Below are 17,666 nucleotides of genomic sequence, written 5' to 3'. Positions count from 1 at the left end.
GTAAAACTGATGAGCTACACAATCTAAATAAACATGTTTTCCTTTTAAACTCTGTCTTATCGGGGCTTTTACACTGAAGGCGAGTTGTACCGAACAGTCTAATATTCCACTGTTTACCAATAAAAGCTATTGTTCTCTAATCATCAGGTGATGAAGCCCTCAGAGGTGGAAGATTTGATTAGAGAACATTTCAGCGAGGCACCACCACACACATTACAGCGCAATCAAAAAAAAAAAAAAAGGAAATAATTACTGTTACTCACATCTTGCAGGGAGATCATAGCCGCAGGTGATCTTGGCTTTGCCGGTTTCACAGCCGTTTAGTGAGTGACACTCATCATACAGACAGGACCCCGCCGCTTTGTGTATGCAGCCATCAACTGAAATACACACAAAAAAAAAGTAAGGCCTACCCGAGGAGAAAAATCTAGGACCATGCAGATCCACGTGTCGCAGACACGCTGGGATAAATAGCTGCGAGTGCTTCATCGTTTGAAAACAGAAAGATAGCTGCGAGCTGCACATTTCTGAGACCGAATCTGGTAACTGTATCTGCATATGTTAAAATTATCTAAGGTTTTTCCTTCCTGTGGGGATGCTGGCTCTGCTATGCTGAGCCGTGCCTGTTGCTGGTAAATATTGACAACCTTCGAAATGAAATTAGAAGGGCCGAGATCTAATAACCCCTCAGCGTAGGGTGAAAATGAGACCGTTCTTCCTGTAATCTCTCTCCTCTGTCAACAGCAATATAGAGTCGGATCATTAACTGCGTTTTCGGCTTTGATCCTTGCTGTGAGCCTTGCGCGATTTGGATCTGTGTTCTGGATCTGTCGTGCTCCGTGTTGACGTGTGTCCTGGTTCTTTGGAAACCCCAGGCACTCCCCCTCCCCCACCCCCCAACCCTTAAAGGTTTTAATTTTATCAGGTTAAGGACGCGATACACTTGATTGATGGCACATCTTACGCATGAAGGCAGAGAGATAGAAATCCACATTATCTGTCTCTGAAAGCCTGACATCCCTCCAAGAGCACGTTATCAATCACACTGAAATATCATAAAATCCTCCTCAAGTTGTCCTGTAGAAATCCTCAAGAGCTATTAGGAGATAACGCGGCCAGGAAGAGGGAAGGAGGAAACACGGACGGAGCATCTTTTACTTGCTTTTGATTTGGATTTGACTGCTAGCGGGATCAAACGTCCCAGACTTCCCCCCAAACGACACTAAAACAGTTAGGGTCCCGAGATCTCCTGCAGCATTGTTCTGGAGTGGGGGGAAAAAAATGACTCTAATCAGAATCCTCATCTGTAACACAACAATCCTTCATGTACACATCCAGGAAAGAAAACTGGGGAAAAAATTCCCCCGACATGTATTTTGTTTCACATTATGAACACAGACAAAAGCTCTTTTTGATGAAGGATGGTCCACTTTAGAGTTCCTTTCAACTTCTTTGGGATGAGTCAACGACAACAGCTGGGCGGAACATTTTCTGCTTCTATCAATCAACTTTAATGGACTGAGGGACAGGCAGCTGACAGAGACAAATCCTGATGGCTTTTCAAAGAAGTAACATGACTCTGACAGCGTGGATATGCGACGAGATCGCTGCGGCGACAATGAAAGCTGCTTAGCACGACACGGAGACGGATGTAAAGCGGGCTGAAGGCTTGGCATTTTTTAGAATGTATACTGTGCAAGCAAGACTGTCCGTGATCGTCAGGCACACTTATTTGCATCACAATTGGTTCCCAACATCCCAAAAACATGAGCTACTAAAAAGAGGAAGCTAAACGGAAAGCCCTACAGGCTTTTTAAATTAAGTCTTTGTGCTTCTGGATAAGTTGTGAATGCAGTTTTGCTTAGTATGGAAAGAACAACAACAGCAGCAAGTTCATGTAAAACTACACTTAACAAATATTTTATACTTGGTTACGATAAATGCCGATCCATAGTTGTAAGAGTTTATATTTTGGTTCATATTGTGCTAAAATTGTAACTTAGCAGCCAAAATAAAAAAAGTTGTGCACAGATGAACTACAATCATCTGTGATTATTTTTTTAACATGTCTTCAGATGAGGCTTATTTGTCAGATTAAGAGTACATTTTGAAAATAAAAACCTTTAAGTAAGTATTAAACATTTTTTATCAAGCATGCATTCCTGTATTAAAATGTTTTTATTGGGCTGAGGTAATATTCTAATCTTAAATGGCATGTTTTATTAACTGTAAGCTGAAAATAGTCAAAACTAAAAGAAATAAAGGCTTCAAAACACCCGTGTGTGCAATTAAGCTATATAATGTTTCACTTAGTAGCAGCTTTGAGTTACTAAAATAAATGAACTTTTTACCGTATTCTAATTTATGAAATATTAATGTAACCTCATAATTGCATATAAACAGATTTTTAATATACAGGTAAAAAGGTAATTAATTTAACGGTTTCATACAAAAAGTTAAACGTATTTCACAGATTCATAAAACAGAGGGATCATTTTAAGCATCTGATTTTCTATTTTGATAACGGCTTAAATCTAAGGAAAGCTCAGAATTCAATATATCTGATCCTCTAAAAAAACAACAAAGAATAATTTGAATACATAAGGCTCTGCTTCCTGAAATGTTTGCCCATATAATGCACTGCATTTGCACTTAGTACATGGTTGGGGGTCCGTTTGCCTTAACTACTGCAGCAATGCAGAGTGGTATGCACCCAATCAGTATGTTGAACAGCATGTGGTGTGTGGTACAATGTACGCAATCATCTGGTAAAAAGTGTAAGTACAACTTACCGCTCAATGGATATTCAGAGCATTACGGTACACTGTCTCACTACCTGATTGGCCCCCTGAGCTGTCTACAAGACTGCCTGACTGTAATGTCTAAACTAGAAGTGCTTTCATGTAAGGCCCAGAGTACGTGCTAGCAACAATAAACCAAGTAAGTCAATTCATTATAAAAGTTACGTTTATTTTGTCCTTATGTTGGAAACAGGGCAGTGTTGTCCACCTACTCTGTCCTACCGACAGAGACGGATAGCTCTCCCTCTCAGGAGAGAGCTGTGTATGGGGAGGGGCGAGTGATATTACATACTTGAGAATAATATGTAATGCACCTTATAATCTGGTGCGCCTTATGGTCTGAAAAATACGGTACTTGTGAAACCATGTCTACTACATTTTCACCTTATACTCAGCTTTCCATAAATACATATGGATACAACAATTTTAAGAACCAGCGTCCGTAGCAATGACCTTTAGTGGCTTAATATTTCTAATGCAAGTTGCCAGTGACTGTCTGCTGGACGACTTGTCCAGTCAGCGACCCTTCCCATGATCATGTAGGCCTTAGATTCCTGTATTATTATTTTAACAGGTATCACATATTAGTCTAGTTTTCAGAAAAAGTAATTTTTTTGTTTTTTTTAATTAGCTGTAAGACACAATGATTAAAATTAACAAATAATAGTTTAAAATACAGTATATCACTTGCTATGATGCATGTGTGTTTCATGTTTTAAATGTAACTATTGAAGTAAAGAGGCACCTGCATATCAGTTGATACCATTTGTCAGATTTGCCAAATGACAAATCCGTTTGTAAGTGGGCAATCTGTCTGCCTCATGGTCAGGAGTCTGTTCACTCAGTATGGTATCCTTTGAACCCCTGAAGTTGTAACTCCAAGCAGGGAAACTGAGTTCTGTATCCAATATGGCTGCCATCCATACAGAATATAGTAAGCGTTCTCAGTATCGGCTAATCAGAAGCTCCTTTTATGCTTTGTATCTCATTAAACCAGCGTTGCACAATAGTGCTGTAACATATCTGTTTATGAACAAATTCCTTTAGTGTTAAAATAGTCCATAAAATGGAGAGAGATACATTGTCAGAGTGTATCGCTAAAAGCAGTTAGCACGACGACAATTAGCGAATCTTAGTGCTTTTAATTTTTGATAGTCCTTGAATCAAGCTTGAATAAAGTACACGGTCATTCTGGTGAATTTTAGAAAGAAAGGAATCTTACAACCCTAACCCTTTAACAAAAGACAAGGAAAGTTTGCACAATCTTAAACACATGACAAAGCGTTCAAAAAGCTGTAGATTATCTTTAATGAAGGACAAGAAAGGAAGTAAACTTTAAACATTTCTAATTATCAATAAAGAGAAGCGTTTAATACATCCTACTCTTCTAGTTAATTTTCTTAACAGTCCTCCACACACTTCCATTCATCATTTCCAACATTGTTTACATCTTGCCTATAACTACCTTAGATACCTCGGCAAAAACATGTAGGGTTCGCCGTTTCATCTCAGTTCCTGAAGAAAGATTGCAGATAATAGCGGGGAGCTTTCATTTCACTGCTCTTCTTGTCCACCATGGTTGCATAAGCTAATTTCTCTGATGCTACTGAGTGTGTCACTGCTGTCTAGGCACAGCGAGCCCCTAAAAGCCTGCAAATTTGTTCACAGTGCCTGGAAACAGAGAAAGATGCTGAACCGATCTGGCTGCCGGCCAGAAACTCTGAAGGTAGAGCTACAGATTTAATTTACCTGCTTTACTGGTGGAATAAAACAGATGCATTTTGGGTAATAGGTGTGTTTATCATCCGTGTGTCTGAGGAAGACATAAAGCAAGGAGCGAGGAAACAGAGGCAGAGATAGGTTTCAAAATGCACTTTGTAATTTTGAATTCAATTTCAAGAGAACACTCTGCATGAAGCAATCCAAACTTGATTGTGGATGCATTTTTTGTGTGTGTGTCCATTACGTGGGCAACTAAAAGCAGATCTGAGTTCCCATAAGTGGAGATATGACCCACATGCAATTTGACCACCAATTTATTTTCTCATTTAAGTTGGATCTCAGAGATATTCCCAGCAGATTTCTACATTAGATGCCTGCAACATCACAAAGGCAGCCTCAGATTCTCATTAGCTAAAAATTACATTTGCATTAGCTGCACACAAAGAGACCCTTCACCCAACCATCATGGTTCTGAAACATATATAATGAACTAATTCATATTCAAATGATTTAGAAACACACTAAGACATGCATAGGCATATTGGAATAATCTAACCTCGATCCTTGGGTTGCAACAAGATGTTGGGGCACAAGCTCTCGAGATACTACAATGGCAACATACAGTATCTTTAAAAGTGAAAGCTGTCTTGCGAGGCTCAATCCAGTTGCTGTCAGCATGTGATTGCATCCTGTCCAAGGCTGATATAATACTAGTGTGTTAAGCTTGACAGCCTGACATATATTTGTTTTACATTCTTATTTTTATTAGTAAACACAGTCATTTCTGAGTTTTCTCTTGCTGATGGCTGGCCGACAACACTGTGCTACGAAAGTCTTGAAAAAGCCTCCACAACCTTTACTTTTTATCCCTGTATGGCAACATTATAGGTACTCTGTAGAAAAAAAAAAGCACAGTAGGGATACCATGACTGGATAACCAAATGCTGCTAATGACACTAAAGTTGGTAGCTGTTAAGCTAAATAGCTGCTTTGTGGGTCGTTCCACACCGATTACAGATTTTACAACTCAAGCTTTATGATTTGTGTAACCGTGACTATTTGTTAAAAGATTTAAGAGTAGCAGTGTGGATTTTATCCTGGCCATTATGCATTAGACCATTACCTTTGCAGTGTTGTGAAGGGGTTTGATGAAGTTTGGTTGTACAGTCCACACTCTTTGCTGTTCTGAATGAAGTTTAGGATTTTATCTACCGAGGTGTATTTTAAGTGCTGCCACAGGGGTATGGGGTGCTGGACATGGTCTTAAGGGCCATCCATTCCTTATATAGCCCCTGTACACATTATTAGTACAAAATCAAGCTTATTGAGCTTGGTGTGGGTTGGACTCCACCAGAGATTTTCCCTGATCCTGCATATATAGGAGTTGCTGCTTCTCTGCACTGAAAGGGGTTAATTAAGGTATTTCAGGAGGAGTTTTTTTCAGAGCCAGCACGGGTTCCTCCGGCCTTACTCAACAGCAGGGTCAAACCGAGCCGACTCGAGAGGAGTTTTTATGTAAACACACTGCTTTTAAGTGATTGGCCAAGGGGCGAGACGAAATTAGAAATAGAAAATTTTCTCAGAGGAAGTCCTGAACAACTGAAGAAGGATAAACAATTTTACTATTTACAAACCATGAACCAAGCCTGAAGTGGAAAAAAAAGGATATGATCAGCTTTCTATATGCAGAGGCGCTATATCAGATCAGCTAATTTTACACAAACAGGATAGACACATCTGTCTCTGAAGTGTCCATCCATCCACCTCATGCGATAGAAAGCAGCGGCTGTCTGCTGACACAGCTGCCTGAAGCCAGGGGGAGTCAGCACAAAATCAAAGCTACGAAAATAATTTCACTGCTGTTAAAAATCTATTAAGCAATTCACGTGTTCTCCTCGCTCCCGACATGGCTGTGGCAAAACATCTCAAATAAAGCTATAACTAATAACTCCGTGATTAAAAACACCTGGGAGAAGCAGCGGCCTGCTTTGGCAGAGGTGGTACATAATTTTATATTTTATTTATGACGACATATTTTTTTTATCATTCACCATTTTTTGCAGATTACTTTGCTTCATTGTCGCAAACATTGTGTGGGGCAGTGGGGACGCGGGCTAAAGCCAACCAGAAGCTTTAGCCCCAGGAGGCATTTCCAGGCCGGTCAAAACCCAAATTGTGCCAAGATAAACCGAGTAGAGAAGAGCCGAGACGGGCGAGCTAATCCGAGTACGGTCGGTGGAACTGCGGCTTCAGGCCTCGGGTAAGAATGCCTCCTTTATGTTTAATATGCACATCCCACTGAGAGGAGACCCAATAGAACCAGAGCTCATTGGAGGAGCTATGTCTCCATTCTCTCCCACTACCCTCGTGTCTGGGAACAGCTTGGAATGCCTCAGAATGACCTGGAGAGCAGGATGTCCCAGTTTATTCCACAGTTACTCCTGTGTCGCAATCTTTGGATGAATGAATGGAATAAGGGAACTCTTGCAAAAACTGCTCAAATCTGGCATCGTTCTCTTGAACACACATTTCTCTATCGTGTGGTAAGCCAGATGTATCAGTGCACCCCTGCTCCATACCAATCTCCATGTGTCTGATGAAGCTCGGATGTCGTTAGTAGCCCCATGTGTTTGAGCAGTTTCAAAAGGACTCCTTAAAGCAATTATGCCCGTGTCCCTACCCCATTGTGTTCAGATGCCATAATCATATTCAAATGTTAAATCGCCCTCCCACAGATGCACCTGGCTCGCAATCCTAAAACACTATCAAAGCAGCCTCTGTCTCTCTTATCCCCACTTTCAGACTGATCCATATGTCAGGTCCCAAGATGAACATGTGCTCATCTCTGTAATGCACAAACACAGGTGAAAGGTGCCATATTTCAACTTCCATTAAGGCTTCTTCACAGAGGACATTTCATTTAACAGGCTTAATATTCAGGCGGCAGCATCTGCCTCTGCCGAGCCCACTGCTGGGCCTTCTCAGCCCCCGCTGAAAAATATCACAGCTAATACCTCATCTATCTCTGCTTGCAGCCTGCCTCTGCTTTAGGCCGGGCCTATATGGGACAAAACATTTATTCATCTTGTCTGAGTGCCTTGCTCACAGAAACTTCCCAGAGCAGCCACTCCAGCAAGTCCACGCAGGCTAATGAAGATAACTCTGAGCAGAGGCCGGACAGCATCCCTCTGAACGCATAATGGGAACAAGGAGAGAGCAAGAGACAGAGGGAGAGACATATTGAGGAAGACAAAGGAGAGGAGTGTGCGTGTGTGTGTGTACGAGTGTGTGTATCAGTCTAAAGCAGTCTGAATTAGTTACTCAGCTGTAACCTTGGCTCCCTCCATTGTTGACGACACCTCTGCCTTGTCCTCTCAGGGCTCAGTTCCCACATGCATTGAGGGACTCAGCAAAAGCTCTGCTTACTCTCCCCGGGTTTCTCGGAGGCAGCCCGAAAAAACCGAGAGCTTTCAATCACTCCCTCAGACACAATGAATACCTGCTCTGCTCTCATTACAATACCCTGCTTTTCAGAAATAGTGTCAGCAGCAATTTTCTCTCCTAATTATTTTTCCGCTCCTCTGAGAGTCGGGTTCAGGACTGGAGCCAGAAGAGGCGGCACGGCACGGGCAAAACAGAAGGGGGGGGGCGGCGTGAACAGGATTCATACCCAACAGAGATGCGAGGGAGTCGGAGAGGCAGTCGCTAATCCAAAAGACGGGGATAACGAGGTGAATCTAAACTTTGACCTCCGCGACTCGGCGCGCGGGCGAGGTCAGCGGTTCGCCGATATGAACCGCAACTTTTATCAATACTTCTCTCGCAGAGTTGTTGTTTTTACACAAAGGAAACACATTCCTGAAACTATCGAGCCCTATATTGCCTCGTACCTATTTCTCTGTAGTATCCATGGCAACAACATATTCCCCCTCTTTCTTCCCAGCCCTTTCAGAGGCGAACGGCGATCAAAGCGTCGCCCCTAAATTCCACCTCTGTGATTTACAACACTATTTTCTATTCAACTAATTTCACTCAAGGAGATGATGACATGGATTAGTAGCTAATCAAGTGCCAATCAGAGATCTAGTTGAGCTAAATGTCAGACGGAGTATGCTCAGGCTTTGTGGCTATTCCTGTGTGATGCTGGATAATGTGTCCTAATCACGGCAATTTCTGGAAGCAACATAAGCCGAAGCTTTCTCTCCACTGTAACCAAGTTCCCACGGAAAGGATATTAGTCTCCATTTTACCTGTAATACACAAGTAAACAAGGAATTTGAGGTAATGGTGCACCAGTGGGATGGTAATAGATGTTAGTCACCAAAGTGATATAAAAAATAAAAAAAAGCCCCGGCTTACTTTTCTCGAAAGTCTCCTGTCACTGTAATGCAAGAAGGAGCCAGAGTGAATGACACTACAATAACAGGTTCCCAGAGGCAACTTTTCTGCCAGTGTTGTCGCCGTTCAGCCCACGCGGGGGGACATTTCAGAAAAGATTGTGAGAATTTTCAATATAATAACAAAAATAGCATCGTCGCAAGACTGACCAAATTTATACAGCAAATTCCCGGCTCTTTGGGCATGAAGTGTGGACGGCATTGCAAGGCAGGCCCTTTAATAATATAATGTGAAGTAATGGGGATTAGAAATCTAAAACTTAAGTGCTGCTCGAGCGCTTAGAAATTAACGTACTACAGAAATACCCAGTTTAAAATGAAAAGACAGTTTATTTTTGAAATTTTTAAATCCAAATCAAAACATTTGAACTTGGGTGAAATGTGTGGACAGAAAGAAATATGCATTCAAGCAGGAAATCACATTTAGTAAGGATGCTACGTGGCATTAAATGAACTCTGTACTTGCTTGGTTAGAATGACTTAATCTGGTAATATCAGCGTTGTTATGGGTCCTAGATGAGACTGAGTGCTTTAAGTTTGAATCCCTGTTGCAGCTACAGTCACTGTTCACTTTAGGTACACATTAATATTACCCTGATTAATTTAGAACTGGTTGAATAGTTGAATGCAGAGATATTCCTCAGAGATTTTGTGTCAGATTGACAATAAGGGATCACACGGTTGCTGCAGATTTGTCGGCTGCACATCTACGATACAGTTCCCGCGTTTTGTCACATTCCCAAATGTGACTTACTGGATTGAGAATCGGTGACTGTGGAGGCCACAGGAGAACAGTTAACTTGGTACATGGTAGATAGTTGAAGTCATTTAAATTTGTTTTACTGGCCTTCCAGAAGCCCAGTTTCAACTTTTAGCAGTCTTCTCCTGGTCCAGATACAGTATGTAAATACATTGACTTGCCTTATTTGCTACTGGTGTGAGTAGTAGCAGGTACAAGCACACTAAAGTGGCCAGTAGGTATTAGCTGCCCTGTTGTGTTGATGAAGGTAGAAATTAAAGAATACTTGTAGGGTGGGCCAACACCATGAAAAGAGTCTAAAACATTTTTAAAACGTAAGACTAGCTCTTAAGGACACTAATTCTGGGATCTTAAGGGAGGTGAACAAGTGGCATCAGACTGCTGTCAAAAACTAAAAGCCTTTTAATTTCTACAAAACAACCAATATAAGCTGTGTCCTAGATGTGGCACCCAGTGATCCTTTCGAACCGTTTTTTATTTAGAAGCGTTGGCAATTTAAACAATTCAAGTCTCGTGTCCTCTAACCTGCTCTGTCTCGCCACACTTCAGCACCACTCACCTACTGGGAATCAGAGATGTCGTTTGGTGCAGGCTAATTGATGAGACACGCTTTGGTGCTCCTGATGTGCGTTCCCCTTGAGGCCTAGCTTCTTATCAGCAGTAAATATAGACTTTACAGTTGGCTTTGTTTGAGAATCGGTGTTGTGTTTGACCAACTCTAGTTTGAATATAATAACTCAGATTGACCAAACATGAACTGGAAAGTCCTACACTTCACAGTCACTGTTTAAAAACAAAGTTTAAGAGTTACAGATACATGTGACGTATTTATGAAAACACAAAAAAGAGCTATTTCATCGTGCAACACACTGCAAAAAGGGAACTAAAAGTAAGCAAAAATTTCTTGAAATTAGTGTCTTTTTCCTTGATTTGAGGAGTTAAATAAGACTATTTGCCAATAGAATGATTATGTTTACCCCTAAAATAAGATAATTAGATGTCCTGCACTTGAAATAAGATGATGTTCCTATTTTAAATGCAAAAATCTTATTCCATTGGCAAATAGTCTTATTTACCTGCTCTAATCAAGGAAAAACTACTACTTTCAAGTTTCCTTTTTGCAGTGCATGGCCAAGGGGATCGCCTTTTATTAATACCAGCATAAAACCTAACATTTTTAGGCTAGTCAAACCTGGACTGTATTATTATATATTGATTACAAAAAAAATAAATCACAAAGGTTTAACAGTTGCTTAAGTTTTTGCCAGAATATAGCTAAAATCTAGCAGGTTAGTAGTAGTGATCTAATTTCCATATGTATAATTATAACCCCCCCCCCCCCAGTCAACATTAAGGTAGTTGTTACAGGGCCATGGTAGCAGCTACAGAAGGGTGGAGTGTATTTCTAAATCGGCTGACTTTATTAAACTGGTGAACTGAACAGGGTGTTCTTTCCCTCTTGGTCAGTACAGCAAGGTTAGAGTCCAGCCCACTGCGACCCCGAGCGGAATGAAGCAACAATAGAAAAGGACTGATGTAGAGTTTTTTTAAAAAAAGTTTTCTAAATAAAATAGTTAAACAACAAAAAAATATTCCTTAATCTATTTTTACTTGCATCTGATTTTTCAGTAGTGTATTATTATTTCACCTTTTACTAACAGGTCACTGGTAAACAATGAGTTGAATTCCACCTATTAGCTTTTTTTTCATTTATCATTGCATTAATAAAATGTAAAGAGAAAAACAACAACACATTGCTTAAAAATCCCAGGTCTGATTTATTAGTGCGACCCATTTTTTTCATCCTGTTGTTCCAGGGCCATAAAGGAATGCCAGGTTAGGTTACCACAGCTCATCTGCCATTGAAAATCTCTAGGCTGACAGCTGTGGACGTCTCGGTGCCAAACCCCAGCCGTGTTGGACACCCTGGGACGACGGTTACGGCTGTGGTCTTTATTTTAAGCTGTTGTTTTTGTCTGGGTTAACGGAGTCGCTCTGTCCGTACACACAAGACAACCATTTGGATTCTGTTACATGGAAAGTGTGTGAATGCTTTTTAAACCTGAGAAGTTCGGTAACACTTTATCTGGGCAGTCCAAATTCAATATTAAAAAATCTATCAAGCACTGCAGCACTAAATTACCAATTTAAAATAAACCTAAAATATTAGCAGTTCAGAGATTCAGCTCTGAATAGCTTCCAAGCCCCTTGCACGCCTCACCCATTACGATCTGTAATTTCTCAAAGCGCAGGTATGCTGTACATACACCAAATATTCTGCAATGAATGCAGCTGCCCTCTCTGCCTTCACCCTAGCTTTTACAATGAAATGACTGGCATGTCTGTGGATATAAAATGTGACCAGAAAAGGCACACCAGAATGCATTCAGAGAGAAATCCAAGACTCCATTTGTGTCATTTTGTGGTCACTGTCAGCATCCTGTTTCATAAATTGTGAACAAATCTTACAGAGTGCCTCCCTTGCTGATAGAAATCCACTATTTGTGTCCTCTGCTGCACTGCCTGGGTCTCGGTGCCTTTCATTTCTGAGTGTGAGGTTCACTAATAATCAGAGATAAACACAAACCTTCTTTTACAGCTTCCTCTCGCTCCTGCAATATCACACTCATTTTTCACCTTTGACTCCTCATCCACTTCCTTATTACAAACAAGCTCTCTGCCACTGAGGCTATTATCGCCTCGTCTCCCAGGTTTGATTACCTTTGGCACCCTGCTTTACTCTTACTGTTATGGCAGAGCATGGGAGAGAGGAGTTGAAGACGGTATAGACAGAATGGTGTGACAGTGAATGTACCCTACGTGTTTGCTTTGATGTTTCCAGAAACGCAGCATCCTACCGCTACTTAAGATCATTCAGACCTAATGGAGAGTGTCTGAAGATCTGTTTTCAAGTCAATAAGTGCAGTTTTGGTCTCATCTGACCAGAAGACATCTTCCACGCCTTTGCTGCAGCTCCTACATGGCTTGTTGCTAACATCAGTGATGACTTCTTCCCTGAACAGCAGCTTTCTGTTTACTACTCTTCCATGAAGGCCTGACTTTTAGATTGCATAACTAATAGTTGATCTGTGGACAGGTTGCCATCAGACTGTTGAACTGCTGAACTATAAACTGGACTCTGCACCACATTTCCACATTTGCTCATTCGCACATTTGCATCACTGCATCTCTATCTAGCATTACAAATGCTGCCGAACTTTTAGTTTCTAAATGCATTTTTGCACAAATGCCTTTTTGCACCATCATTTCTGCACATAAAAAATGGTTTAAATATTCTCCTGTACACTGTGATCCCTCACTGTTTCAATTGTTTTTATTCACTGCTGCACTTTATACTGTAATTTACAAGCTGTATGCAACGAAATTTCATTCTGTATGCACTCTGTACATACAAAATGACAAATAAAGTTGTCTAAGTCTCTAAGTCTAAGTCTAAGGTTCTCCCACCTGAGCTGTGGATCTCTACAGCGCTTCCAAAGTTACCATAGGCCTCTTGCTAAGACTCTTAGTTTAAATGGATGGTTTATCTTGGTAGGTATGCACTTGTGCCGTACTCTTTCCATATTCAGATGTTGGATATAACAGAGCTCTGCGAGATATTCAAAGCTTGGGATATTTTTTTATAAAGCAATTCTGCTTTAACCTTTCCCATAACTTCATCCATGACCTCTCTGCTTGTTTCTTGGTCTTAGTGTTGATGCTTCTCCACCAACATTATTCAACAAAGGACTTCACAAAATAGCTGGATATTGATATTAATAGCACACAGGTGGACTCCTGTGTGTAATCTCCAAATGCCTGAAGGAGTTTGGTTGCACTGAATTTTATTTAGGAGTGTCATAATTTAAATATTTTTACTTTAAAAAAAAACCTAAACACACTGTTTTACATCCACATTAGTTATGCACAACTTCCTGCTGTTCTGTCACATAAAATACCCCTAAAACACTAAAGTATTTGGTTGCAATGTGACTAAATCTGGAGAATCTGAAATGTAGAAAACGCACAACTACAATTGTAGTTTTACAACTACTTTTCACATAAAAAGGTTAAAGAAAACATCAGCATTTTCAGGATTAATGCTCTGATTAATTAGTGACTGAGAAAAAGATTATGATCTAGAGTGATCAATGGTCAATACTGTGTGCACAATAATTAGGCAGCTTCTCTCCCTCAGTCAAAATGGGTCAAATCTAGACCTAACACACTAAATACCTTTAAGAAGGCTGCAACACTCTTGAAAAACCAAAGATATCAATCCTGGTGATTCATAAACATTGTTTTGTTTGAAGATGCCCTGCAAGGTTGTAAAAACAAAAAAAAAAGACAAACTGAGTACACAAGACTGAATAACTAAATCTGAAGCTACGAAACCATTATCCTCTAGTGCCACCTGATTTAAGAACTGTAATCTACATGAAGTATCCAGAAGTACAAGATGTTCAGTGCTCAGGGGTGTTGTGCATTAAACTGTCAAGATTGGGGTAAAATATCTGCAAAACAAAAGGTGCTAAGAAGAGATGAAATGAGAAAGTCTTCACTAGAGCAGAATTGGCCTGTGGCTAGATCACAAATAAACAAAAGACCAACCTGGTGCCAGCAAGGGGGAGCTAGTTGGAACATTTCTGGTTGAAGGTGGATTTAAAAATGAACTCCTAAACGTTATCTCAGTTTCTGGATGATCCCTACATAGAGCAATAAGTACAGAAAAAAATAAATAGCAATTAAAAAACTAAACATTAACAGCTTTATTGCAGGAGAATGCACCATCACATGCAGGCAACTTCTTCTAACAGCGTCATTGAAAAGCAGTTTGGCATTACCAAAACAGAATTAAATTAAAGGCAACCAGATTTTTGTGAATGGGTTTTGACACCTATCCAGGAGACAAAATGTTTAATTTCTGGTCTGTTCAGATTTCAGAAAGAGAGGACAGATGGTTTTAAAAAGGAGTGAAGGAAACCACGTTTATCTAAAGAGAGACACCAACACTAAACCGTGGGAGACGACGGAGTTTCAGCTTTGCAGCAACTATCTAGTGGCTAGAGCAGCGTGCTTGCATTCTTAGATGGCTGCAAAGACCCGGTTTGATCCCTGCAGACTGCCACCATGGCTCCCTGAGCAAGACCCTTAGTCCCAGATTGCTCCCTGCGTGCCACTCAGTGTAGTTGCCCACTGCTCCCATAGGGATGGTATAAACAGAGACAAAATGCCCCCTCTGTGGGACTATAAGGGGACATATTTATTCATTTATAACCTGGCATTTCAAAGAAATTACAAAAGCAGTCTCACCAGGATTCAGGTGCCCAATTAAACAACTCACACCGAACAAAAGACCCTAATGACCCAGGGGAGGGACAGGGAGGTCGTTGATTTGCATCTGACTAGGATGCATAGGCCTCTGTGTGCTTAAAACCAGCAGCTCCTGATCTCCTGTTCAACTACAGGCCTACAAATCTGACAAAGACTCCTGGATAGGTGTTGAACCATAATCACAAAAACAGCCACACAAACAAAGTCTGTCTGCCTTCAATTTAAGCCTTGCTGTAGTTTCCATGACTCCGATGATTGAGAACCTGCACAGGCATCAAGTGTGGTTTTATTAGACGAAAACTAGTTTATGAAACATTAAAATTGTTTGTTAGTTTGAGTTATTATAGTGTCTCTTAAAATGAATCATTGAGACGGAAATGTTCTTTTTTTATTTACCTGCATAGAAATTGTGCACATTTAAGACAATTAAACATTTCTGTCCAAGACTTTCACATCAGTACATTAAATATGTTGAGTTTATGAACATTTTAGATTGACTGAGATCACTTTACTTGATCCACAATAAAATTAATCCTCTCAAACAGAACTCACTGAGCAAACAGGGAAGGTCTACAGTCTTTGCTCTGTAAACACATTACAAGGCCTCCTCGGACTCCTGTGAGGAATCACAGCATTTCTGAACAAACTGAAATATGATTAACAAGAACGGCACGACATGACAGCTAATCCCCTCTTGTGCAACATGTTGAGACTAAAATGCTCTCGTAGAGAAAGCCGTGTATGATGCTACAAAAGCACTAAACGTGTCACCTATCAATAAAAACGCTTCTCATCTCAGAGGGCGAGGAACTCATAACACTGAAAATAAACCCAATCTGAATTTCTAAGTAAATAACGCTTTATAAGGAGTTTCCTGTGGAATAGCTAAAAGGTGAACATCAGGTATGACTTACTTCAATGGGGATGAAACCTTTAGACCACTAAGCTTCAAAAATTTACCTTAACGCTAGAATCCGTAACGGTACCTTAGCAAGCGAGCCGCGTTCCTGAGAGAACGGCCTATCTGGAATCAATAATACAAATGCGTATTTTCCTGCAGACATAATTAAATGTCGCCTCCTGAAGAAATTGCCCTCTTTTAGATGTTAGGCTAATAAGGGACACATTAATGTTGAGAAAACATGGCTAGAAAACACAGCCCCCGAGCAGATCCTGGCCAATTTCATCATAAATTACTTCCCTGCACAAAGTTCATCTTTTGAGATACCCAAGAGAGCCAGCTGCTTGATGGTAAAGGATGATTTTTCTAAGAACAACCTGGCTAGAGGTGAGAGTTGGAACAGAAGCACTTTGTTCAAAGCAGGCAGTGCTCTGAGAAGCACAACGGCAGACAGGACTAGACAAATGCATGTAATTACGGAGCAATCTGAATGGCCAGCTTTAAGGCTGTTGAGGAGAGAAAACAAGCATGGTGCTGCTTTAGCCCCTTGGATCTCCAAGCCAAACTCTCTGGCACGTTCGTAATTGAGGAAATGAAGAAAGATGGAGATTTTCAATAAAAAGGCCACTGCTTTGAATTAGAATGCATAAACAGCTGTTGCTATTATGCATGGCTTTTTGGGTTTGCTGGTGCAAGGCACTTCTTCAGAAAAGCCTACAGCCATGTACAATACATGAACATTTGTAAAGCAGCGCACGATGCATGCCAGATTCACAGAGAGCAGCGGAATAAAAAGGTCATCATAGTTCTGTTTCCCTGGATCGTTAATCTTGATGTACTGAAAGTACGGGATGTGGGGTTTTTGAATTCCTGTTCAGCTTTCACTAACGAAAGACTTGCAAATGGCTACATAAGTTGGGAGAAAAAAAACAGATACATTTGAGCTATAGCTTTAAAAAAAAAATTGCTAAACCTATTGACCTTATCTCATAACTATGCAGCTTTTTTTCAGTTTGTTGTATTTGTTGCTTTAGGGATAAGATTTTGACACTAGTTAAACAGTTAGTGGACTGGTTTTGAAAAACAACAAATTTATGACAGGGAAACAGAAGTAGCCGTGCAGCGGGAGGACAGCATAGCTGGAAAAATTACAGCCCAGCTGTGAGCAAGGCAGCAAAATGGCTTCTGTAAGAAAGATGGCATTGAGGAACACAATAGCCAGGACACTGCAAGGATTTCTTTCAGAGACATACCAGGAATGATTTGGGCAAGTAAACGCTGCGTCTACAGTCTTAGCACAAAATCAAGCTTGTTCCCAACCAATATCAGTTTTGCATATGGGTTGATTATGTAAAGCCATATAATAAACAGAGGTTAAGCATCTAAGGCATCTGGGGTGAGCTCAGAGAAGGGCAGCTGCTCCTCAACATTGAAAGGTCTCACCTGACATGGTTGTAGCATCATATTTCCTGTCTACCTTAGGATGGGCATGTCCCACTGGGAGGAGACCAGGAAACCACTGGAGGGACTTAGATTTCCTTTCTGGCCTGAATGAATCTTAGAGAAGCGGGTCACGGCGGGATAGCAGATCCATGAGGAAAACCCAGACATGCCTCTCACCAGCGATACGCTCCATGATGCTTTAAGATGAGCTGATTTTCAGGACTAATTTTTATTCTGAATCAACCACAGCAACACAGTACTTCAGAGCTCAAATGTCATGGACCCACTGGGACATTGAATATCTAATC

The 17,666-nt window shown here is 40.7% G+C and overlaps 1 protein-coding gene across 1 annotated transcript in view; it reads right to left on the bottom strand.

The window, feature by feature from the left end:
* Positions 1-245: 245 nt before the first annotated feature.
* Positions 246-17,666, bottom strand: part of macrod2 (mono-ADP ribosylhydrolase 2) — a 248,107-nt gene continuing 230,686 nt past the window's right edge. The window contains exon 5 of the mRNA XM_036125890.1: positions 246-380. Within this exon, the coding sequence (XP_035981783.1) occupies positions 256-380 (125 nt within the window). The 3' untranslated portion in view covers positions 246-255. The remainder of the gene's footprint in view (positions 381-17,666) is intronic.

This window comes from Fundulus heteroclitus, chromosome 22 (genome assembly GCF_011125445.2).
Source record: "Fundulus heteroclitus isolate FHET01 chromosome 22, MU-UCD_Fhet_4.1, whole genome shotgun sequence".
In the NCBI taxonomy this organism is placed as follows: domain Eukaryota; kingdom Metazoa; phylum Chordata; class Actinopteri; order Cyprinodontiformes; family Fundulidae; genus Fundulus; species Fundulus heteroclitus.
This window is presented reverse-complemented; position numbering and strand designations above follow the sequence as displayed.